This window comes from Triplophysa rosa, linkage group LG17 (genome assembly GCF_024868665.1).
Source record: "Triplophysa rosa linkage group LG17, Trosa_1v2, whole genome shotgun sequence".
Lineage (NCBI taxonomy): Eukaryota > Metazoa > Chordata > Actinopteri > Cypriniformes > Nemacheilidae > Triplophysa > Triplophysa rosa.
In genome coordinates, this window is record NC_079906.1 from 13,725,906 (window position 1) to 13,751,586 (window position 25,681).

Genomic DNA, 25,681 nt, shown 5'->3' on the forward strand with positions numbered 1-25,681 from the left:
GTATTAAGTTCATATTTGCCAAATTTCTGCCTCAACTTTAAGTGTACTTTTAGTTCAAAGAGCAGAAAATCTATGTAATGGTGCTTATAAATCAAGCCTTTCTATTGCGGGCCTTAAAAGTTTTTTAGTGTTTACCTCCATTTCGCTTTTCTTATTTTAACAGTTTAAAATCATTTTTTAATCTCTCTGACTCAGATTGTTTTTATTATACAGTATGAACAGCTTAAACAAAAACTCACTGGTGGAGTTTTGAAGTACACAAAACCTTTACTTTTCATAGCTTAACTCGTCATATTTTATAATGTTTGAGTCTCATGTCCTTCCTGCTGTATATTGCAATTTGTTCATTTGGGTCTTAAACGCTTGCTGGTTATGTCAGGATACAGGTGTTTTTAACTCAATATAGAATTAAAATAATTGTGTTGTTTCTCTTTCTGAGGTTATGTAATACTTGCCACACATAGTAAAGAAAATAAATCCAGGGGCCTGGAGCCTTTGTCTCCTAACAGGTGTAAAATAGTCTAGTAATGCCCAAGACTCAATGTGCTTTCCCTTTTGTGAAAATGTAAGAATGCAGCCCCAATAACAGTTTGGTGATTTAATAGCTCATTTCAGTTTGACTGGAGTAATCTTTAAAGCTCTGTTAAATATTTCTCTGTGCTGTATGGAATGCATTGCTAATATCAAACAAACAAAATAAAAATGTTTATAAATTATTTCTGATGTGTCATTAATGGAGATTGAAAGCACTGAATGAAGAATACAATATTTATAATGAACCGTTTTAGCAAATCTACTTTTTCTATTTTGGAATGAATGTGATTTTTTCTACAGGTAAAATCAACCTTTATTTTACTTGGCAACAATCGACAAATTCGTCTCTACGTCACAGAAATAAAGCCCCTAATGGTGCTGTTTGGGGGCGACCAAAGTTAATTGTGTTTTTTGTGTGAGTGATGTAAATAGCGTTTTTAATAGTTTTCTACGTGCATTAATGTAATACTGCAGCCTATAAAAACCACTATCTGGTTGTTGAAAGATTGCCGGAAGACGTGAAGATAAAGCACTACCCCTTGCAGTTTCAATAGGAAACCGCCGCACTATACAGTACACACCCCGGTTCGGGAATGTCTGCCCACTTTGTACACTCGTTTGGATTTCTTAAACTGTAAGGATGGTAAAGAAATCAGCCAACGGTGAAGTTTATCACCCCTCGGCAGTGGAGAAGAAACTGAAAGTGGGCTTTGTCGGACTGGACCCCGGCGCTGCGGAGACGAGCCGAGACGGGGCACTTCTCATCGCCGGTTCCGAGAGTACAAAACGGGGCAGCATCCTATGCAGACAGAGGTCCAGCATCTCGAGGGGAAGCCTAGCTCACAAACGAAACGCGCGCTATCGGAGACTGCAAAATTTCCTGTACAATGCGCTTGAAAGACCCCGTGGCTGGGCATTCATTTACCACGCTTACGTGTGAGTATTTGCTCCGTGATTCGCATTTCTGCTTGTATTTTGATGTGACCACCTCAAGAGATACAGATGCTGCCGTGCTGCTACGCCCAGAATGCTGAAAGTTTGAGGTTTTGTCGGCCTGCCTGCAGCTTTTGTCGCAGAGCGACACGACTCAAGCAATGCACAAAACATTTATCGTTATAAAAGTTTTGTTTCCTGATTCTAATGTAACAATTGTCAAGGAAACGCATATTTACAACGATAATTCACTCTTTGTGTATCTTATATCTCTTGCGTAAATCAACAATGGTTTAACTAGTTTTATTTGTAGTGAACCCACAGTAACCACAAATTAACTATGGTCTCACCACAATAACCATAGTTTTACTTTGACATGTGTAGTGAATTTATGGCATTACAAATAACAATATGCCAAAACGATGGTTACTACACTTTTACTATAATAATACAATTACGGTTAATTTTCCTAAGGGACCGCAGAACACCAAAAATGTTTTTGTTTGTTTTCAAAATTTGTGTATATTAACTTGTAGAATAAAAGGGACAACCTGAGAGGTTGAGAATGATTCACAGGTTATTGATCATGTATAGTATGTAGTATGAGAGTAAAGCTCTTAGTACACGGTGTTATCCATGAGGTTTAATTTCAGCACCGGTCAGCTCCTGTATCACGTCACAGTTTTCTGTAAAGCGCGTGCGGAAACGACAAACAAATGAGTTTTGCTTGTCTGTGGAAAATACGTGACAGTCGAGCAACACATTCCTAAACTAAACTAATTACGGTTATATTTTTGTGTTTAGTGTCCATGGAGAGTCTTTTTGAAACGTGCTGTGTTGGGTGCAGGTTAGCTGTTTAACCACCATGCGACGTCACCACTGTTCTTCTGTATCCTACATTTACGTATCCTCGCGAAAATAAAAATCGTTTTCTATTCAAATTATACTGTGAATTCTTCTTGAGGGCTGTTTCATTATAGCGTGTTTTGCGTTTTCTCCAATATCCTGGCGTGTATTTGTTACAAAGGTGGATGATTTAGTGAGAGATGAGATTGGGCCACACAGTGCCAAGGCATCCTGAAGCACAGCGTCAGTTCTTCTGAGAATGAAATCTTGAGAAATTTCCCTAACCGTACATCTAGAGTGCTCCATTACCTCAAATGTTTTCAGCATCAGTTCATCTCCTATTAAAGCTCTGAAACCATCTGTCATGATGGTGCATCATAACCACACATCACAGCTGCTGGAATATGAGCCATCTAATTTAATTAAACTCATACTGGGAGGTTGTAAATGTCCGATCCGCTCTGCATTATATGTAACTCCCATGCATGACTTTCAGTTCAGCCCTAGATATGAGCGTTGGTTCTGAATCTAAATTATTTATAAGACAGCACACTTATTTTACTATATCTAGGGTGTGCACTCACACACACCCTCAGTGGAGTGCAGTGTGCTGACTTTGGCCTCTTGCTCTTAAGTGTTTTTTTTTCTCATTCACGAGCATTAAATGCAGTGATAGCACTTTGTGTGCTGTACAGATTCAGCTAATCCTTTCTCAGGCTTAAAGAAAAAGTGTAAGAGGGGCGATATTTAGCAGTTGTGAACAGGCGAGGCTTTGATATGTGGCTCTAAATAACAATGTTTTGTTGTGCATGTGTGTATTTGTGTGTGTGTAAGCGTGGACATTGTGCATGCTACAGAGATGAAAGCATCCACAACTACTGAATACCAGACAGTCATTGGAATCTAATGTGAAGTAGGAATAAAAAAATATTTTTACCTTCTGCACCCCACAATGGCACCTTAAAGCAAATCATTGGTTGTTATTTGTTCATTTCAGAGTCTCTAAGTTTGAGGGAATTCTACTAATGGAGTGAATCAAATCAATTACTCCTTATTTACTGCTGAGTCAAAGAATGTGTCCTCGTTGCCTCCCAGCTTGACAGACCCGTACAGCCTCCTCAGCCTTACAATTTCCAGATGAATCTTTGGCCATTGCCAGGGTTGAGACTGACCTGCAAAGAAAGAAATGAGGGCTCAACTTTGGTTTGGTTTTGTGAATACCTATAGGGATGCACCGATAGGATTTTTTGGGCCGATACCGACAACTATCGGCCGATTCCGATACCGATATTGGTCAATTGCATACAGTACTACACAATATTAGCTAGTTTTCTGCATTAAATTAATTTAACTGAACATGAATTGGATCCATTTAACATTTTAAGAGAGGCGCAAATGTAAATGTGCCTAAATGTAAGTTAAGATAAAAATACAATAAGACAACATGACAATCTTCGAAGGTGATTTTTGCTATCCAATATTTCTTTTATTAAAACATTAACTCAAATATGACTTAAAATTAAACATTTCTTTAATGAATTTAAATAAAGTCTGTGCCGTTGCTATTTACAGTAAATATTTTGCTCAGAGAAAAATATTGGATATTCAGACATCCAACTCATTGACTCTATGAAGTTAATTAATAGTTTAGGGACCTATAAAAACCGTTTTATTTTTTCCCTAAATTCCGTTTTATTTTTTCCTCAAATTCCATTTTTATTTTTCTGGATTCTGTGTTTTTATTTTACAACTATGTTAATATGAACCAGTATCTTACATCTCATGTTTTTTTCGTTTGCTGTTTTAGGTCTACTTACATTTAATTACTAGTTTTGTAAATTTTTAGCAGCAGTTTTGTCATGTGGTTAATTGGACTTTTATTTTGACGAAGGGCTTTAATTTTGACGGCTTGCCGGTGCCGCAAAGTTTGACAGCAGCAGCTTCTCTCAAATGAAACGGTAAACTCTGTTAGAGCGGCGCTGATTCAGTTTATGTTTTCGCGTCCACCAGATGCTAAAAAGTCCACTACAGTACACAAAACCACACCACTCATTCAACAAGCAGATTGCATATTTAAACAGCTGCTGAATCATTATTAGCGCTATTCATAGCACAATTTGAATTTTATATATGCTGTTCAGTGCTACTTTCTGGCGTGTTTGCTACTTTCCATCAGTGTTTGCTACTTTCCACCAGTGTTTGCTACTTTACATCTGTGTTTTGCGCATCACGGAAATCATAGGACCCTAATAAACTGCGGCCTTTTCATGCTATTGCCGATATGCCGATGGTGTACCCTACATTTGATGAGGTCCTTGAGTATCAGCTCCTGTGCGTTAAGCTCAAAATCTCATTCAATTGTAAATGTTTTGGTACCCAGCTGGCACTAGTTTGCATGTGATGTGCTTATTGCAAAGTTGACTCATTTGCTTGTTGCAGTAAGTGATTAGCTTTAGATGAAGTACTGTATGGGTAGAAACTTGCCTTTGGATGCTGATGAAATGTTGTGACGTTTCTCTCCAGTGGAGCTCTATTATTGTCAGTGTAATTTTAGTGCAGGTTCTGTAACCTTTATAAGCACCAAAATCTGTGTGATGTGAAATATCAAAGGTGGGCTTTTATCTATCATAATGCAACACATTAAGTTAGTTCCTGTAAGAGTAGTCACCATTTCAAGAATTACTCAGCCACATCTGATGTCACTGTTTCTGAGGGACTATTGCAATTGCTTATCTTAGATTTCCCGTGAGGAGTCTCATTTGAATGGGTTTACTCACCATTGACTTGCCAATCCTATTTTCTACCTTTATTATTGCAACTTTCATTTGTTCAGCCTTGGCCTCATTTCCTTTAGGCCAGTCTGATCGCCTCCTTTTGGATTATTAAACATGATTATTACACAAACGATTAACCTTTATGATATTTAATATTAATAACAGGGGCACAAGTGAAATGAAACAGCTTCACAATAATTTAGGTTTTTGTAACAATGAAATGGGAAGGTGGTTAGCACTCATTTGAAGTTTCTGATAATTCATTTCTGATGTTATGAAACCTATAGCATTCAGCTTGGAGTTTCATTATTCCCAAGTGACTGTCTAAATGAGAATGTGTTTTGGTCCTTGTACGGTATATTAATCATTATAATAAATAATAGTTGTATCAGTAGATGTGCACACGTTTTCTTACAATCAAGACAACTGCAGTGTGTAATGATAAACTAGTGGTAATAAAAGTTCGGTGGTGGTTTTTGTTAGTAATTATTTTCTCTTTCCTTATTGATCTTGAATACTGCAAAGAAAACAACCTCATGTTCATGTTTAAACACAATACTAATGTACTAATTGATATTTCTTAACTTTCTGAATGTTATTAATTCTTATAATGATTATAAATAATAAACATCAAACTGGTGATGTTTCTTAACAATTTCTTTATACAGAGCACAAATTCATTGCATTTTTCCTGCACTCTTTTAATTGACAGGATATATCGGCCCTGATCATCAGCTGTTTTTAAACTATCGCAGGATAGCCAACAGTGTGAAATATTGCTTTTATCGGACAATACAGACAATTGCCTTATATATCGTTGCTTCTCTAATTTAAAGTAAATTGCTATTCATAACTCTTTGCAAAGGTTTTTTGTTTTGCTGAATATACACTGTATGCTAATTAGACTTTCAACTATTTTAGTTTTATTGCATCTCTCTCTAGCTCTCTCTTTCTCTCTCGCTCTCTCTCTCTTTCTCTCTCCAGGGATTAAATTACTGCATTAAAGTAGAGTGTCAGAGTCTCAGGGGATTCTCTGTTTATTTCCACTAAATTGAAGCAAAGTCCCAAGAGAGGCCAATTCCAATTAACTCGATGTCCATGAATTTGCATTGACCAACCTGTCCAAAACAAATTAATGTAAATAAATAACTTCTGCGCGTGGCTCTCAGACTTGAACCTTTTTCACACTTATTCAAAGACTTTTGTGAGAGAGCCTGCCAGCAGTCGTTCTATAAAATCACATTCTTCTTTGCTGTATTACAAATAATTGATTTGCCATTGGCCTTCCTTTCAGGTTTCTGTTGGTGTTTTCCTGCCTTGTTCTGTCAGTGTTTGCGACGATTAAAGAATTCAAGAAGAGTTCTGAGAGTGCCTTGTACATCCTGGTTCGTATCTAAACCTCACTGAACATGATCCACAAGACTGACTTACTGTATGTGCACATTGTACACTATAGATCACAGTAGATCTTGTGCCACATTCTATTAAATTGTGATGGGTAGGAAATGTCCAGCAGTAATGTTGATTGCTGTGAACATGACACTTTATAGATCTGTTTGGGTCAGTGTTTGTAACATAAGACAGCAAGGACACACATGGTCCCCTTTTATAGAAAAAACCTAGAGATTGCACAGGTGCTTATATTCATAAACAGTACACTGGGACACAATATTCAAAAGCATTCATATTTTCTTAATTTTTTATTTATTTAGATCCATTTAAAACATAGGACAGTTATGAACAACTTATGAAATGAAATAAATAAAACAAAATTTGAATACTGCACTAATTCAAGGTCACTAATCAAGTAAGTGACACTGACCGTGTTTAACTCTTTTGATTTCACTGCTTCCATTGAAGCACAATTGGTTCTTTTAAATGTTCATTTCATGCAGGATAACATGGATATTTTGAATATTTTCTATGCAACTTTTTCAAAATGTGACCTCAACGTAGAATTGTAATGCAAAGCAGAAGCTTTATAACAAATGCGTCAGTCTTTTGGTCCCCACATCTAAAAATATCCATGCAAAAATGTGTTGTTTTATTGAAGTGTTTTTGTGTTTTTCCAGGAAATTGTGACAATTGTGGTGTTTGGTGTGGAGTATATAGTGCGGATCTGGGCAGCAGGATGCTGCTGTCGCTACAGAGGATGGAGAGGAAGACTGAGATTTGCTCGCAAACCCTTCAGTATCATCGGTTAGAAAACCATCTTTCATGTTCTCATGTCCTCTTGAATGCATTTGACAACTTCAATTAGACAAAGGTGTGGCGCTCACTGAATTACAACACTGTGTTGGGGGGCTACCGCAGAAAGTGCTGTGAACTTCATTAGTAAAAAAACAACTAAATATTCCAGGAAATATGATATTGATCTCAATCACATTTAGAAAAGCGACACATGGATATTCCTTCCATTACGAAGAAAGAGCACTTGGCATTTCTGTGTTGTTCTGAAATATAAAACCCAACCACTGTCCTTATCCTTAAATAGCATTATATGAAAGATGATGTGAGAATAGAAGCATGTTATGCCTAATGTTGTGCAGCACATTTGTCATCTTGGGTTTTGATTTTATCTTCTGTATTCATCTGCAGACATCATGGTCCTGTTTGCCTCTGTGTCTGTGCTGGCCGCTGGTTCGCAGGGGAACGTTTTTGCTACCTCAGCGATTCGGAGTTTGAGGTTTCTTCAGATCCTTCGGATGTTGCGGATGGACCGTCGTGCCGGCACATGGAAGCTGCTGGGATCTGTGGTCTATGCTCACAGCAAGGTGACCTGCTTTCTTTCCGCCATAAGTTTCCAGCCATAAATAATTTCACTGTCTATGCTAAACATGAAAATGGAAGTCACACAATCGCAGCCAATCAAAACGTATTTAAAGAACTTTTTTTGCTTCATTATGCATATGTATATGAAGGTTAATGTATGTGCGAGATGACCGGGTGGTAACAGTGGACTGAAGGCCTGCAGAGATAGCAGAAGTTAACGTTAAGTAGGTTACTGAGTGCATTTTCCCCTGTATGCATGCAGGTCAGTAGGAAGCAATTCAGTTTCTATTACTGGGAAAACTGCATTTAGCTTGCTGCTTTCATGAGTCTTCATTGAAGACTATCCAGCATCCTTAAACACTCCTGAAATACTTAAATGAATGCAAACTTCCTTTGTGTTGGTGCTTTTCGTGTTGAGGCAAGAAGTTGGGCTGAGCCTTATTGAAGGAATACTTCTTATTCAAAATGGAATTGTGTTTGGGTAACATGACAGCACAGCAAAAATGCAAGAGAAAAAAATGCATATGTGATTAAAATAAGGCAGCGATGTTTTTGTTCCATTTTCCAAAAGAGAGGATAAGGATACACAAGCATATACGTGACCTTAAATCAAATAGACATGGACTTAACATTGATGTTGATGTAATGAGGTCTGATCTCTGATTTATTATACACATTTAAATCAAGAATCCATCCAAGCAAATCAGTAACATAAATGTGCAGTGATATCAACAGTATTCATTATGAATGACACGTTTTCCTCATTTTCCTGAAATACAGGAACTCATCACAGCATGGTATATTGGGTTCCTGTGTCTCATCCTGGCATCTTTCTTGGTGTACTCTGTGGAGAAAGATGACAATTCAACGATGTTTGAGACGTATGCAGACGCCCTCTGGTGGGGGCTGGTAGGTGCTACAGCCTCACCCAAACCCACAGAATGCAATCAGATGAAATGAGAGACAGCAAACTGACAGGGGAGGCTGTTAAAACAGAGTTCAGAGATCTATTATCAAAATGGACCAGTGGCGTAAATTAACTGCCAGCTCCTCTACTGTATAATCTAATAATGTCTAATAAGCCTAAATATACTTATAGCAAGACAATTTCATTGATATTCATACATAAGGTGGTCTTTTTGATCGTGTCATGATAAAGTACCCCAAACCTGAGATTATTCTTGCAATCTTTGGTTTACCATCTAAAACCCTTAACCATGGGTTCAGCAAATGTTGTGTGTCAAATTGGGACTTTTGATTGTTACAGAAAAATACAAAATGGAAAAAGTGCCAGAGTTAGGAATGAGAAGATAAAAGCAACCCATAATCACCACCTTAAAGTATTTCTGTTCTCTAGATCACTCTGACAACAATTGGCTATGGAGACAAGTATCCTGTCACATGGAATGGACGCTTGATCGCTGCCACATTTAGTTTGATCGGAGTAGCTTTTTTTGCTCTTCCTGCGGTGAGTTTCTCTTTAACAACACATTTGACTTGAGCAAAAGTTCTTGAAATTCCTGACTTGAGACATTTTACTGGTACTAGTGGTTGAGTGACCAAATTTCCTTGCTACTGTTGTCATGGTAAATCTGCCTTGAAACAATATGAAATAATGATATAATTTAAAAGAGCAATGTGGACATTTTAGCGGCATCTAGCGGCGAGGTTGCGAATTGCAACCAATGGCTCACTTTACCACTCCCCCTGCCTTTCGAAGCACTCATGTTTTCGTCATGTTTTCGCTTCTTTGCTGAAGAAGATAACGTATTTACGAATCACGCTCTGTACAGCAGTTTGTCCGTTTAGGGATACTGTAGAAACAACATGGTGAATTCCATGTAAGGGGACCTGTGGTGTATGCAGATACAGTAGAAAAAGCTCATTCTAAGGTAATAAAAACATAACGCTTCATTATGTAAGGTCTTTATACACCTCTGAAGACGTAGTTCTGTATATTATATTACATTTGTGTCAATAGAGCCTCCAAAAAATTACACACTAGGCCAGGGGTATTCAACTACTTTTCTTTGAGGGCCAGATTCCAAACATATCCAATAGGATACGGGCCAGTTTTTTTTACCATATCATCATTTCTTCTGTTATTTTGTATTTCTGTTATTTATTGCATTTTGTTATTTTTATACTGTTTTTGTTGATGTTACTAATAGGTCATATACTCAAACATCCACACCATATTGCATCCTGTAGGATTTGGGCCTTTTCATTATATTTAATTAAAGGGGATATTATCTTTTTAATTGTATTTTATATTCCTTAATGCGTTAGTTTACCCCAAAATGAAATTGCTGTTAATTTACTCATCCCCAGTCCCCCATTACTTCCAAGATGTGGGTGGCGTTGTTTTTTCAAGAAGATATTTATGAAGATATTTGGTTGACTGAACAAAAGTCAGAAACGCTAATATTCAGCACAAAAGTAATCCCTGCCCCTTGACGTTAAACTGGCGTCTAAAGTGAATCAATTGGTCTGTGCAAGAAACTGAACGCTATTATCATAGATATGGCTATTATCGCATTTTCCCTTGTCTGAGACAAAGTTCACGTGGTGTAGTACCCTTTCTGCAGTTACTTTCAAGGGCACAAGATGCGTTTTGGGACGCGTGCGCAAACCAGCTGCCTGTGGCCATGGATTGCCGGTTATAATGTTGTAAATAATATTAAGTTTCTTGGACAGACCGATCAAATCGCACAATCGTTTTGAGCCGCGGGAATTACTTTTGTATTGAATGTAGCAGCGTTTTGGACTATCAAAGATTTGGCGTCTCAGGACGTGTATTTCTTCAAGCACACCATTCTTAAAATCTCTCCATATTTTAAATGTTAAGGCGAGCCAGGTAAAGATTGGCCCGCTGGTAGACTAGCCCTGCACTAAACCTTTAAAATATATAGATGACTGCTATCTCTGTCTCTCAATCTGTGTTTCAGGGTATCCTGGGTTCGGGTTTTGCTCTTAAGGTTCAAGAGCAGCACAGACAGAAGCATTTCGAGAAGCGCCGTAACCCTGCTGCAGGTCTTATTCAGGTCAGACTCATAACCAGAAGAAACACCAGCAGCTTTATGGCCATTCGGAATGATTTTTAGGCCTGTTTTAGGTCTATAAATGAGCTTTCTAAAATTGGAAATGTAACATTTCATCTTCAAATTCAATGTTTTATGAATAACTAAATGATCTTCTGATTGATCTGTTGGCTTGGCATGCTTATGCTTACTGTATACAGTTATTTATGTACTACGGAGATGTTAATTTGAATGTATTTATTCTATTCCCCTGACAGGCTGCTTGGAGATTTTATGCCACAAATCTCTCACGAACAGACCTGCTGGCCACATGGGATTTTTACGAGCAGACTGTGTCTGTCCCAATGTACAGGTACAGTAGACATATAATATTATATATATATATTATATATATATTTATTAGAGTAGTAGTTCACTAAAAATGCACAATCCATTTCTAAAGTGAATATAAGCAGTGTTTTCATGCTTGGTTAGCTTTTGGAAAATAATAATGTAGACAGGATGTCAAAAGCCCACCTACAGCTATGGCTGGGATGAGCACATTAGCTCAAAAACTGCCTGTACTGCTGCCAGCTTCACTTTTAAGAGATGAATTAAATCAATCATCCAAAACACTACAGTACATACACTCAACAAAATTATAAACGCAACACTTTTGTTTTTGCCCCCATTTTTCATGAGCTGAACTCAAAAATCAAAGACTTTTTCTATGTACACAAAAGGCCTATTTCTCTCAAATATTGTTCACAAATCTGTCTAAATCTGTGTAAGTGAGCAGAGATAATCCATCCACCTCACAGGTGTGGCATATCAAGATGCTGATAGACAGAATGATTATGGCAGAGGTGTGCAAGGCTGGCCACAATAAAAGGCCAGTTGTAACTGTAGAAACCGCATACAGTATGTTGTAGTGATGCACTATTTGTATATTTGCTAACCATGTAAAGGTTGTGTTGTGGGCTGTGCAATTAATCGAAAATAATCGTAATCATCCATTTTGGCCTTCAACAATTACAAAAACTAAATAATCGAGGTAAAACGATTATTGTGCCGCATTCCATTTTGCAAGGATCCTCTCTTTTCTTGTGGTATATATCCGCAGCACAACCCCTTCCTTTACAGTAGTTCTGCTGTGCTATTTCTTTACATTTATTTTTCAGTTGAATTCACAGTTTAAAAGCCACGTTTTTTTATTCTTCTATGTTGTTTTAAAAGTTAATGAGTAATCATGTTAAATAATCAGGATCTCAGTATTGGCCAAAATAATCGTGATTATGATTTTTGTCATAATCGAGCAGCCCTAGTGTTATCTCTTTATCTAGACTCATCCCTCCTGTCAATCAACTGGACATTTTAAGGAGTCTGAAGGGAAGAACTACTTTCAGGTCTGCCCTTATGCTATATGGATTTTAAATATTTAAACATTGAAACAATATAGGCTATTGATGTATTCATAGCATTGCCTGTTTAAAGTTATATTTTAGCAATTATGTCAAACAGTCTCTGAGTAACTGTGTTTGTTCTCTATTTAAAGGAAGGACTCGCAAGTGGATTTTGCTCCAAGGTTGGTTGTCAATGATTTTTCCATAGACACTTGACTACTCCCAAAACCCCTTAATCAAAAGCACATTGAAAACACCCTTTCATGGGAATCAATGTACTTCAAATGAGAAAACAACCCATACTGCTCAGTTTGAAGTCATTTGACATCAAAGATGTCATGCGAAGACAATCTGTTTGTACTGTACTTGTATATCACAGCACCGTCAAATGGTGTTTACAGGGTGAAGTATTAGACAGTTTCATACTAGAACACGCATTTTTGATATGTTAATGATAAAAAATGAAACCTTTTAGACTTTTGTAGGATTTTGTAGCCTGTCTCCACCCTGTAAAACGTGACAACCTGTCTGATCAAACAAACATATTCCTTCATTTCGTTCAATGTGAAATACATAAAGCTCAACTTTAGTTGAGACAGTCTGGGTTTTGGGGGGAATATCTTTGAGGCCCACACTTTATCCATTTTGGACATGACTAAACCATTTTTGACCACTGCTTGTACAATGTTTTCTCTCTCATGACCCACTCCAACCACATTTGCAGTAGTGACGTTTCACACAAAGACACCCTCTGTGGGTGCTGCCCGAGAAGCCATAGGTACCGTTGCACACAGATACTAACGTCTGCACGCCCAGACCTCTCTCCATCATTTGGATTTTTCTTTCCCAATTTTGATTTTGCCCTGTTTCTTTATGTCTACTGTACCTTTAATGTTTACCACCTTTCAACATTTATTGAAAACATGTTGATGTATTTTCAACTTTCTTCATCTCAGGTGTGCTGAGAAATGGTCTGCTTTATTATAATGATTAACATCCAGAGAAGTAGTCCTATGTTTAGCTTTGTGAGAGAGTTTTTTTTACCCAATAAGACCATCCCTCTCTGCAAGCTGCCTTGTGATTTTATGCAGTGCCTCACTTTATCATTTTTTAATTTGGCTGATGTTTGTTTTATATACTGTATATTATATATATATATATATATATATATATATATAACAGTTGTGTATAGCGTGCCCAAAATGTGCATGTGTTTCATTGCTTTGTTGTTTAAAAGCATCTGCTCTGGCAGCATGTGGGTCTGCTGTTGCATCCTGACGTTGGATTGCATTGCATGAGTGAGAAGCACCATTATCCATATCTTTACCCATGTAAGTCTAACTTTTTGTTCATAGAAGAATGCAGTGTTCGCTAAATATTTTATGTTTTAATGTGCAGTGCTGTTAGGTTTATTACTGTACATTTGTGTTGGTTCAATCTCATCTTCACATTAATTTTCTTGATGTTTATAAATTATGTAACAAAATGTGAAGTTATTAGTATATGAGTACTTATTCTAATATCCTATATTCATTCATAAACTGCTATAAATGCTAATTTAATCTGACCATACAGACACAATCAAATGTTTTAACAAGAGCATAAGAGCAAGAACGCTGCTAAACAGTATATCAGCATGGCTGTGATTGATTTACAGGTCTTACAGGAGTGATATTGCTGTTAAATAAGTGTCATAAAGAAAAAATAATAATATTGAGTAATTTAAGTAATAGTTTAAGATAGTTAAGGCTGGATTATATTACATGATTTTACTTGTGACTAAGGATAGGACTTCTGAGGTATTGGCAATCGAGAATTGATTCTTTAGATCAGAGTTAAAGGGATACTCCACTCAAAAAATGAAAATTCTGTCATGAATTAATCACTCTCTAGGTATTCCAAATCTTTATACATTTCTTTGTACGGTTGAACACAAAGAAAGATATTTGTCAGCAACTGACAGTTCCGGGGCACCGTTGAATACCATAGTAGAAAAAAATACAGCACTAGTCAAAGTTGTTTGCTTTCCTAAATTCCTTAAAATATTTACAAGATATATATAATAATTGTTCCTATACAGTTCTGCCAGAACTGCCAGATTATATTTTTCCAAATATCTTTCGTTGTGTTCAGCCAAAAAAAATAATTTGGTTTGGAACAACTAGAGGGTGAGTAAATGATGACAGAACTTTCATTTTTGGGTGAACTGTTCCTTTAACACCACTCCTTGAAAGAGGTCCTCAGAATATGTTTATTCAATTCAACAGCACTTTTCACCTACTAGTTTAGTAAATTATAGTAAATCATAAAGAAATCATCAAGGATACCGCCCCCTCTCACATCCATAATGTGGAGCTGTTTTTCTTTGGACAAAGCAAACATTTCAGTAAAAAGCTAAACTTGTGACAGAAAAGTGGCCATACAGTAAAACAACAACTTCCACAACAAAGAACTGACAGTAGAGAATCGGGCATTACAGAATGATATAAAAACTGTAAATGATCCAGTTTATGTCATAAATTAAAAAGTCGGTAGGTTTAAATAATTGATGATCTGCACTTAGTGTCTAGCACTCGGCAACGTATTTTGTCAATGGTAGATCAGTCAGATTCACAATGGAGGTTTTTTCCAAATCGCTCCAAGGAGGTAAAACACAAAGACGTAGACAAAGAACTAATCCAGACTTAAGATGTCTAGAAAGTTCAGAAACCTCCGAGGTTATCTTCTTCCCAGGGGAAGCTACTAGATGTATGTGATGTGTGTTATGTATATGTTGTTTCATGTGTGCATGAGGCACATGATTTTGATGGACACACTATACTTTAAAATCGGTTTAAAAATAATTTTGTAGTGTAATCCAGCCTTTATTTAGCGTATTTATCTGTGAACAAAAAAAGTTCCCCATATATTTTTAAACATTTGGCAGATGCATTTATCCAAGGTGTCCTACAGTACATTCAAGCTAAACGTGTAATCTACAGATCCATTTTTCATGATCCAAGGTCTTTGTTTCCCGCATTTGAAAGATGTAATGCACCACATAATGTTTTTCGGACCTATTTCTACCAGTGGTCCTAAACTGGTAAAAACTCCATTCTTCTCTGTGTGGGTGATTTGTTTGTTTCCTTTGCTTTTTTTGTTTGTTTTCTGTGTCTCTTTATGTCCGCTGTACAGTCGTAAGACCAGTTTAAAAGAGAAAGGCTGCCCCAGCCCCTGTAAAACCCCCGGGGGCAAAGACACCAAGACCCTCAAGACAGAGGATGGAGTCAAAGAGAGTCCAAGCAAAGTGACCAAGAGCTGGAGCTTCACAGACCGGAACCGACAAAAACAATCTTTGAAAATCAAGGATGGAGCTACCCGGCAAAACTCTGAAGGTCAGAGAATGTTGATTTGTGCAATGACACACTTTATTTCCACTGTTAAACAGGCTGCAATATACAGTATATTATGTTCTGTTTGCAGTTCTTTTTGATGTTGAATGAATTTTAATAGTCAATGTGAGCATCCCGAAGCAAACAAGTGACAGAGAACCAGATGCCCCCTCTGAATTGTCAAATATGTCATGCTAAAAAGGTGGTGGTAGTGACACTCCATGTATTAGTTCATAAGACAAAAAAAGGCAAAAGGGTTGCTGCAGAAAGAAACCAGAAAGTAGGATAAAAATATATTTGAAATAAATTTGTTCTAGTTGCTGCTACAATGTCACAAAGTTTGACAGCTTTTATTTGAGCCTGTAAAGGATTGCAGATTAATGGTTGTTGATGCAGTGGTTTTCATCTTTGCAGGGTTATCGGCTTTCCTAACTTGATCCCCACAAAACTTCATACGCAAAAATGCTTTGTGTATATCTCAGCACTTGTTTTTCTTGCTCTTCTACAGTGACCAACTTTAAAATATATTTATATGGATCCGCTTTCTGTGTTTTCACATCCTGCATACTCATCAGTTTCTTTCTTATTTTTCTCTACTGGAAAAAAATTAAGTGCCGATTGAGTTGAAAGACGAAGACTTCGCCATGAAGAGTTCTCCAGGTTAGGCCATGATCCAGAAATATGATCCCAAAAGAAGATGACAGGGCAGAAGTAGCTTATATTTAATTAAATGCAATGCAGCGATCACTTCTCTTGCAAATGTCATAAGATGTATGAAACACAAATCTCATCTGAGTTAATTATCATAAATTGAGTATCTACAGCAAACACAATACGAGAAACCGATTTCACGTCCAGTATCGTAACATTTATGGCATTTTCCATGAATAGGGTCAACTTTATTAGTATTTTTCAACAAAATGTAAGTGTGAGGTGCTTTACTAGACAAAATTGATTGTCAACCACAGAAATAAATCAAACTAAAGGTCAAACTAAATATTCTATCATGAGATTTTTTTTCTTGAGCTTTACTTTTTTCTTTTTCGCCATGCTGTAGAAAGGGTCAGAATAATGTATATTACAATGTTCAGTCCTTTGCTAATATTTATTTTACCAGATTTTCTCAAAAGTAGAAAGTACATTTTATATTAACTTTACTTCATTCATTGATACAGGTAATAACAGTTGTTAGATATAAATAATGTTAGATAATAGTTTATCTAACAGATGTAGCACTTTATTTTACAGTCCTGTTTCCCACAAACTGTGTACTTATTACTGTTAATGTAATAACTGGGTAATAACTAGGTACTAACCCTGAACCTACCCCTAAACCTAAAATTATACCACGTAGTTACCTTATACCGCACAGTACTTTCTTAGGTAAGTACACTATAGGTATACCTACTGTAAAATAAAGTGCAACCAGAGTTTTTACACCACACAACAGAATATGCTTTAAGACAAATCATAACCAAACTGTACTGTTTGTGAAAAGTGTCTCATAATTATTAATAAGCGAATAAGCGAAAGCAGACCATGTGTTGTACAATTGCATGGGTAAAATCATTGTCATCTTTGACCATTTGTCTCTCATCTCTCTCTCTCTCTCTCTCTCTCTCTCTCTCTCCCACATTTCTCTCTTTTTCTTTTTACATTTTGGCAGCGATTGAGGGCTTAATCAGTAAGACAAATTATGTTGTCTGGGGCTGCATCTCTTTAGCACTAGTCCAAAAAATCCCCACCACACTACTCTGCTAAAGAACCACTGTGCATGTTTTACAAATGCAACGTATTGTCACACATCTGCTCATCATCAACACTCTCTGTCATGAACGCTTGGCTGAAAGTTTCATCTCAATTGAAGCGTCTCCCAAATTATCAGTTTTCTCTATGATGCTTTGATAGTTTTTACAGAAGTTACATCAGTGTAATCTGTCACCCATATGACAGTGATTTATATTGGTGGAGCAAAGCAAATATTACTCAGTTGTTGCATACTGGATATCTTGACATTGATATCCGACCATTCCATGACAGAACGTGCTTTATGAAAGCGTTAATAAAACATTCCCATCAAACATGTTCACTAACCTGCATGGAGAAATGACTCAGAAACTAATTTCTAACAATCTTCTTGTGCTTTTCGACATGCCAGTCATTCAAATAGTCATTCAAATAGGAAATGCATTTATAGCTTTCACATCTTCATTCATCTGCCATACGGGTGACACATGCTAACCAGTAATTTTGTCCAAAGGGGGATGAAATTTGTACTAGATTTTGTTAGGTGCGCAGGAGTGGTGGTAAAGGTTCTGGTAAGTGCTTCATGCATGAATGACACTTGTTTCAGCTCCAAGTATACATGGAACTTTGAAGCATGCCTGAAGCCTCTGCCAAAAAATCATGTTAATGCTGACAGTCATTCTGAGATTAATATCGGTTTTACACATACTGTAAAGTCTCATTTCCCCCCTGATCGCCTCTGAAGTGTAAAATGAATTAGTTTCATTTGAAAACAAATTTGATCTGATGCTCTTTTGAAAGTTGCGATCGTGCAACATGTGCATTAGTCAATGATTCTTGAACCTCATGCACCTTAAAGAAATAATTCTACCAAAATTGTCATTTTACTCACCCTCATGTTATTTCAAACCTGTATGAATTTGTATTGACTCGTTCAAACACACAAAAATGTTTTTATCTATACAACAAAAAGCTACTAAGGCTCAAAAAATAAACCATAAATACAGAGCATACGTACAACTCTTTGTGCTATAGTTTGAATGAATAGCTAAGGTAATACCGGTTTGGAATGACATGACGGTGACTTCATTCATTTTTGGCAGAACTAACACTTTAAGAGATGTACAGTAACTTACAGAATTTTTTCCAGTTTATCGAGCATGTCTGCTGTGGCAGATGTTTTCTGCAATCTTTCAATTTATTTAGTAAAGGACGGTTCTTCAGAACCACTAGGACTTTTTCTGTGGGTAACCAGCCTGTGGTTTTGTGTGTTGTAGAGGCAAGTCTTCCAGATGAGCTTGGGGACGAAAGGGCTTTCACCTGCGAGTTTGTGCCGGACCTTTCTCCTGGACTTAAAGTCACTATCAGAGCAATCTGGTGAGAGAAACCAATCTCAATCTCCACAAAAGCACGAATGTACATATGGTAGCTTAGAGAAGTTGAAGAATCTCTGGTTAGAAGTTACTCATTGCTGAATACTACTATAATAGTTATACTTATAGATCAGGGTTTAGGGTCAGCTTCTATCAACACCAAGGTTGTTTAGTCTCTATTAAGTTGAAATGATTTGGCATCATTATGAGCTGCATAAATGAAACGTTTAAGATTTAATTGGAATGCGGTTTTTTTCCACAAAATGAAATTTGGAATAGAATAGAAGGTATTGATGACTCATCATGCACTACTGTTGGTCCAATCAGATGCATGCAATCTTAAATTTGGTCACAATTTTAAAATGTTCATTTTTACACTTATTAAATACTTCTTATTGTTTCTCCAGTATTATGCGGTTCCTGGTGTCAAAGAGGAGATTTAAGGAGAGCCTCAGGCCCTATGACGTGATGGATGTGATTGAACAGTATTCAGCAGGTCATCTGGACATGCTGTCACGCATCAAAAACCTTCAGTCCAGGCAAGACTTCAGTTTGTCCAGCACAACTACATCACAGTATTTTCCCCTGTTGGTAACTGTAGCACGCCTGCTCATTGTTTACATTGACAGGATCTGTATTTCATTCAGTCATAGAGCAGTACACTGTACTTCAGTACTGAAGAAATAAAACAAGGGGTGCGCTCAGTCATTTTTTACTCATTTAAAAGTTTAACACAGAAATTAGTAATGCTTTTGAGAAATATGTATGTTATTAGGGATCTAGAAAAGTTTTATTTTACATGGACCTGTTGGCATCACATGACATATAGCCTATATACAGTACATGACCAAATACTCAGTGCAAAATATTAATATACTCACTTTATTTCAGAAATCCCTTTTATTGTACATCTTTGACTGAAAATGCTTTTCTACAGTGGCGTCAAAATAATCAAAATGGCTTTTGCATGATGCTGCATCCACACTGCTAGGTGTCACTATAACTCCAACACAACTGTCGTCTCAGTCCATGCTGTTTAGATGAAAAATTACTGAATGCACCTGTAACGCTGCTTGTCTGCTGTTAAACAGACAGATCCTCCTCTAAAAGAGATCACATTCACTGGTTTATTTACTGTGTCACATTTGAAATCTTTTGAATTTAGATTCACTCCTTTGCTCAAATAAGCATCATATATGTTGTGATATAACATCCACACATATACCAATATATTCCAGCAGCAAAAACCATTTATGTCATACATGTAAACATAAAACGCTGTTCATAGAAATAGTTGAGAACAGACATGTATGGAATATATTCTTACTTTTTGATAGTCATTGCTGGTGTACAGGGATTGGTTTCCATGTGTTGCTTGATGATGCTTGGTATCCATGTTCTCTCTGTGTACTTTGCCAGGATAGATTTGATTGTGGGTCCCCCTCCCCCCTCGACCCCTCGTCACAAGAAGTACGTAATCAATTCACCAATGGCCTTCCCGGGCTGAATGGGTTTTATATTGGACAGCATTGAACTTCGGTTTTATGATCCAGTGTATTAGATATTAGATGATAAAATGAAAATTCTGTCATTATTTACTCACCCCGTCATTCTTCAGACTCTTTCTTTAGATTATATTTATGAAGAGCTTTTCTTTACACCAACGATATAAAGTGACCAACGGTGATGGCACAATGCTTTAGGAACAACATACAACACAATGCTTGAGAAAGCTTTTAAACTTTTACAATTATTTTGTTTTGAGCCAATGCACCGGCATGCATTTCAAACTGGCCAATTCACGTCATATTAGGTTGAAAGGTGAAAATGAAAGGTTTTGAAACATTTGTATTGCTGGTTTCACACTGGGATGGCATAAAGAGACGTTTTATTGTTTATAGAAACAAAACTAAAGTTGGTATTTGTGTATGAAGGCAAAGGTTATTTTAAAAGCGCAGAACACATAAAAAATTCTCTTATACCTTAAGGTCAATATTTGACAAAAGTTTAGATTTGTGTATTTAAAGACACATTGCTTTTAAAGTCCCCGTGAACCGGAAGTTGCGATCGTTTTTATTTCCGTATTCTGACACATTTCCGAGTGAAAAGGAATTTCAAAGAAGAAAATGAGTGGGCGTGGATTCGGTTTTTCACTGCGAATTGATTGGATGTGTAAAACAGCTGTTGCATTGATTTTGAAATGAAAGTGGCAGCAGACTGACAGTTGAAGGGGAGGAGGTAACGGATGCTCTGGCCAAGCCGTCTAATTTACGTCATTTCTGATGGATCGTCATTTCAGGGCGGAAGTGCATTTTCAGATTTTAACTGAAGATTACGAGGGTACATGAATTTTAAAAAGAAAATGACCCACACTGATAAGCTATTTACTATAAACGCTGCAATATTTCATGAAAAAATAAGATTTGCCTTTTTATATTTCACTGGGACTTTAAATGAAAAATGCTTACATTAAAATGAAAATATATGGAAGTAATTTGCCATTTTAGCTGCTTTTGACCGTCTTTACATTGAATTACACACATTGAACCAGCAGATGTCCTTAGCTTTTGGTGTTTAGCCTTTAAAATAAAATCACAAAATGAATCACTGTTTCAAAGAACCTAAAAGCATTGCTTCATAACTAATGTGACAAGCTGTTTTGGGCACAATAAAAGTAGTCCATCTGACTTGTGCTCTATAGCCTTCTAAAGCTATATACGTATATGTAGTAGCTTTACACGAGGAACAGACAAAAATATAAATCATTCTTAACTCTAATGTTCTCCTGCAGTCAGTGAGCTTGGTGAATGGTTCAGTAAACAGTTCATTGAACTCAATTAACCGATTAATATAAAAGATTTGAGACCTTTGTAGTGAGTCAGTGAAATAGCCTAATACCAGCATATAGGTTTGAAATAACATGAGGGAGGGTAACAATGACATAATATTCATTTTGTAGTGAAACTTCTTGTTTTTTTATATTGTTCATAGGTTATTCCATGCAATGATTGTACTGTAGCTCTACTTGCATTTGCTGCTGCTGCTGCTGAATGGAGCTTATCAAGGTTCATTTATGAAATAATGAATAAAAGAACTTTTTTTGCTGAACAATAATACAACACCATTCAGCCTGCTTACTGGGGGACTGATGCAATTGTGCATGCTGTTCCAGTGTTTAAAAAAAAGAGAGAATAACAAAAATATACAGTCTGTGAAACACAAAGCATCATAAGGCATGGAAACAGGTGACATTTCTTTTATCAATTATTCACGTCCTTCCCCACATCATTCATTATAGTCAATGGCTTACCATTCGTCAAACGACTGTCAGTAACAGTGTAGAGGAACACAAATGTTTTTTCACTGCAGTACAGTGATCATTCATCTCACTAATGCTGAAGCACATGTTTGTTTGAAAGAGTCATCCTTCCATCAATAGACTATTGAACACACTGGCATCCAAATCCCTTGTTGACGCATGTTGATAAACAGGGCTGCAGTATTGCATGCAGGATGGGTTATCTCACAATATCACCTCCAGCAAATCAATGCTTCAGCTGGTCTGCAGCTATCTTTCATTCTTATTATTTCCCATTAGCCTGTTTTTCATTTGCATGCTCAAGTTCTCCTCCATGAAGCTAATTTTTGTTAACTTGACAAGGTACAATGCACAGTTAACCACTGAATCTCAGTGTGGATGAGGGTGTATTGACTATGTGTCGAAGTGATGGTCTATTGGATCACTAGAGTGGATCAGATTGTGGGAAAAGAAGCTGCGGCAGGAGAGAAGGACAAGCCCAAAAGCGATGCTGAGGTGGCTGAAGACCCAAGCATGATGGGACGTTTAAACAAGATGGAAAAACAGGTGATGAATTCTCTCGCCTGAACCACTTCGTAACCACCACAGATCTGCAGTAGATTCCTGTTGTTTAGCAAATAAATTATGTTAACGACAAATAAAATATAACAATTGTATAATAATAATCATATTTAATTATTATTAATTGTAACAGTTTAATTATTAAATTAATAAAAAATATATATTAATTAATAAACATTGTTAATATTAATAAATTGTATAATATTCAAAATATACTGTTTATTTTAATTATTAATACAAAATCATAATTAGTGTAGTATTGTTCTATCATAATTGTATAATATTAATAATAATACATTTTTTTAATATTATATTAAAATATCATAATAATGATTTTACTATTGTTATATAACGATTTAATAATAATAATAATTAATTATTACTGTTTACTTATTAAATTACTAATAATAATATATTTAACCCTCTGGGACTCTTCGGTCATTTTTGTTCGAAAAATTTACATTTTGAAATGTTAAAAGTCGTAGCTTCATCGGAATGAGATGGCACTTGGAGGCTTTTTTGTTTTTTTTACAACCAGATGGCACTAATCTGCTTTTCAAAGATTGGATTTTAACACCCTGGTATCTGTTCTAACCTGAAATAATGCATAAATTGAAAAATTATATTTTAAAAACATTTGACAAAATTGTGACAAAAATAAATGTAGAAAATTGTATTGTTTTCGATGGAAAATGGATAATAGCATAAATATTAATTAGTACCTTAAAATTCTGTCAGAATGCAAAATAAGAAATATTTTGAACAAAAATGTATTATATAATTTTTCCTGAAAAAAGTTACAGGAGCCAAGTGTGACCCCTAAATGAAGAGGCCGAGTAAACTGAATAAAATAACAATTAATTGCAAGATGTTTGTATAAAGTGTTTGATGTATTACTATCCATTCCTCATTTTGTTAGACATCTTAAATATCAATTATCAAAAGTAACAAAAAGGCTTTCCATATGTTCCCTTTATAACAAAAAAATATGTTTGACTGTAATCATAATGCAAAACTTGGTACTTATCTAACAGAAAATATCTAAACGTTGACAAAAAAACCTTCTTTGAAATTTTTAATAGTACATTCAAATTCTAAGTAATATCTGAACAACTAGGAAATTCACAAACTACTCTATAGAGGGCTATACTTGAACCTATGTTACTCCATTACACATGCCCTGCACTACACATGTTTTTGCTTTTTTTCAACCAGAAGGCTCTAATGAAAAAAATTTCTAAAGATGGATTTTAATAGCCCGGTTTCTGTTTTAACCTAACATGATGCATTAATTGAAAAATAGTTAAAAAATATATATTTTATTTATTGTTTTCAGTGGGTAAAAATAGGTAATATTTATTGTATAAATATTAATTAGTATCATCAAATTATCTAAAAATGTGAACTAAAAAAGAATAAACATTACTGAACAAAAATGTATTCCATTAATTTTCCTGATTAAAAGAAGTTCAATTTTTAAAGCTTCGGTCACTTTTGACCGTGAAGGAGCCAAGTGTGACCCCTAAACAAAGAGTCCCAGCGTGTTAACAATAATATTGTATTGATATTCATATTTTTATATTATTCATAATATGCTATTAATATTATAAATAATATTTATAATAATTATTGTAAAAAAATAAAATATACTTAGAAAGTTCTAAAAATTATTCTCTGAAATTACTTGCAGAGCATTGGCAGCTTATATAGCCAATGTATGTAGATTCCCCAACACTTCACGTGTTCACACTTCACAATAATTGAGACCATTAATAAGAATGGGTTGTCTATATAATGCATGTGTACTGTATGTCACTGTTTTCTTGTAATTTACTATTTAAACATTTAGAAATCGGTGTACTCGTCTCTGTTGTGCTCAGGTGGGCGCGATGGACCTCAAACTTAACTTTTTGGTCGGTGTGTATACCACACACATGGGCATCCCACGTTCTGAAACCGAAGCCCTTCTTGGATTTAAAATAAATTATCCTGCACCTCCCTACCACAGCCCAGACGATAAGAGTGAGAAAGTGGCGAACGAGAATGAGGAGGAGAATAATAATAAGAGCGTGTCCCCCGTCAAACTTGTTCCTAATGGGACCCCCACTGACAGCCAGTGTCGGCCCTCTACCTCATGGCATCAGCAAGAAGAGCATCCTCTCAGCGTGCCGCTCTGGAACAACAGCCGAGGAGTGTCGCCAATAGACGACCCCTCGCTGTACCGCATCCCACCTCCACCGTTCCACGAGAGCGGGGACAACAGCCGGTCCCGCAGGCCCAGGAGACAAAGGCAGCAGGCGGCTCCCGAGAGCGACACGTCCCTCTCTATACCTTCAGTGGACCATGAGGAACTAGAGCGCTCGTTTAGCGGTTTCAGTATTTCTCAGGCCAGAGAAGAGGATTACGTACCTCCTGTGGGTCTGGGGATGTTTGGGGGTGGTGGAGGGGGAACACTCTGCAACCGACTTAGGCCTTACCTGGCTGAGGGGGAGTCAGATACAGACTCCGACCTGTATACACCTGGAGCACCATCACCTCTTTCTTTTACAGGGGACGTGCCTTTCGGCGACCGGGTATGGCCCGGTTTCAAGTAATCTGGAGTTTTTAATGTGTGGGACCAATATCCTGGTGTGTATGCGGCCATTTAAACCCATTGGAGGTGTGCTATATAAATGAATCATTTTCCATCTGAACATGGATGATGTAAATCTTGGGTTTCAAATGTGGAGCCTTCTGAAGACATAAAAGGAGTGTGTGTAGTTCGTGGCATGGATTTGAATTCAGATCAAACGAGGCACCTCTTCTTAGTTTGTTCAGTCATCACAGCTAACGCAATATCAAATGCACTTTACCTTGCGAATGTAATTTTGCTTTATTTGTTTTACATTTTCATTGAAATGTGTTATGAGACTGTTATGAAAATAAGTAGTTAATCAGGGCATGTGTTCATTGTGAGCATTTAACGAAAACTTTAAGCGGAAGAGGCTCTTTCGAGACAAAATTCATTTAGCCAAAGAAAAGACAGAAAG

The 25,681-nt window shown here is 36.5% G+C and overlaps 1 protein-coding gene across 12 annotated transcripts; it reads left to right on the forward strand.

The window, feature by feature from the left end:
• Positions 1–1,031: 1,031 nt before the first annotated feature.
• kcnq2a (potassium voltage-gated channel, KQT-like subfamily, member 2a) lies at positions 1,032–25,253 on the forward strand. 12 transcript variants are annotated; one of them, XM_057355774.1, is made up of 20 exons: positions 1,032–1,470; positions 6,382–6,472; positions 7,160–7,286; positions 7,686–7,861; positions 8,640–8,768; positions 9,217–9,327; positions 10,808–10,903; positions 11,158–11,252; positions 12,223–12,285; positions 12,435–12,464; positions 13,007–13,060; positions 15,457–15,656; positions 16,266–16,313; positions 17,320–17,337; positions 18,677–18,776; positions 19,180–19,311; positions 20,197–20,242; positions 21,764–21,837; positions 22,520–22,637; positions 24,533–25,253. In XM_057355774.1, the coding sequence occupies exons 1-20, from the start codon at positions 1,175–1,177 to the stop codon at positions 25,244–25,246; spliced, it is 2,718 nt and encodes a 905-aa protein (XP_057211757.1). In that variant the 5' UTR covers positions 1,032–1,174; the 3' UTR covers positions 25,247–25,253. The 12 variants fall into 12 exon arrangements, with proteins under 12 accessions (XP_057211757.1, XP_057211762.1, XP_057211758.1 ...); XM_057355787.1 differs by lacking the exon at positions 1,032–1,470 and adding an exon at positions 4,235–4,271; XM_057355779.1 differs by lacking the exon at positions 21,764–21,837 and having other exon boundaries at positions 20,192–20,242.
• The last annotated feature ends 428 nt before the right edge of the window (positions 25,254–25,681 follow it).

Coding starts and splice junctions, on each gene's coding strand:
- kcnq2a (XM_057355774.1), top strand. CDS start 1,175: ATGGTAAAGAAATCAGCCAACGGTGAAGTTTATCACCCCTCGGCAGTG. Junction 6,473..7,159: donor AGAGTGCCTTGTACATCCTG/GTTCGTATCTAA, acceptor GTGTTTTTCCAG/GAAATTGTGACAATTGTGGT. Junction 12,465..13,006: donor CAAGTGGATTTTGCTCCAAG/GTTGGTTGTCAA, acceptor CCACATTTGCAG/TAGTGACGTTTCACACAAAG.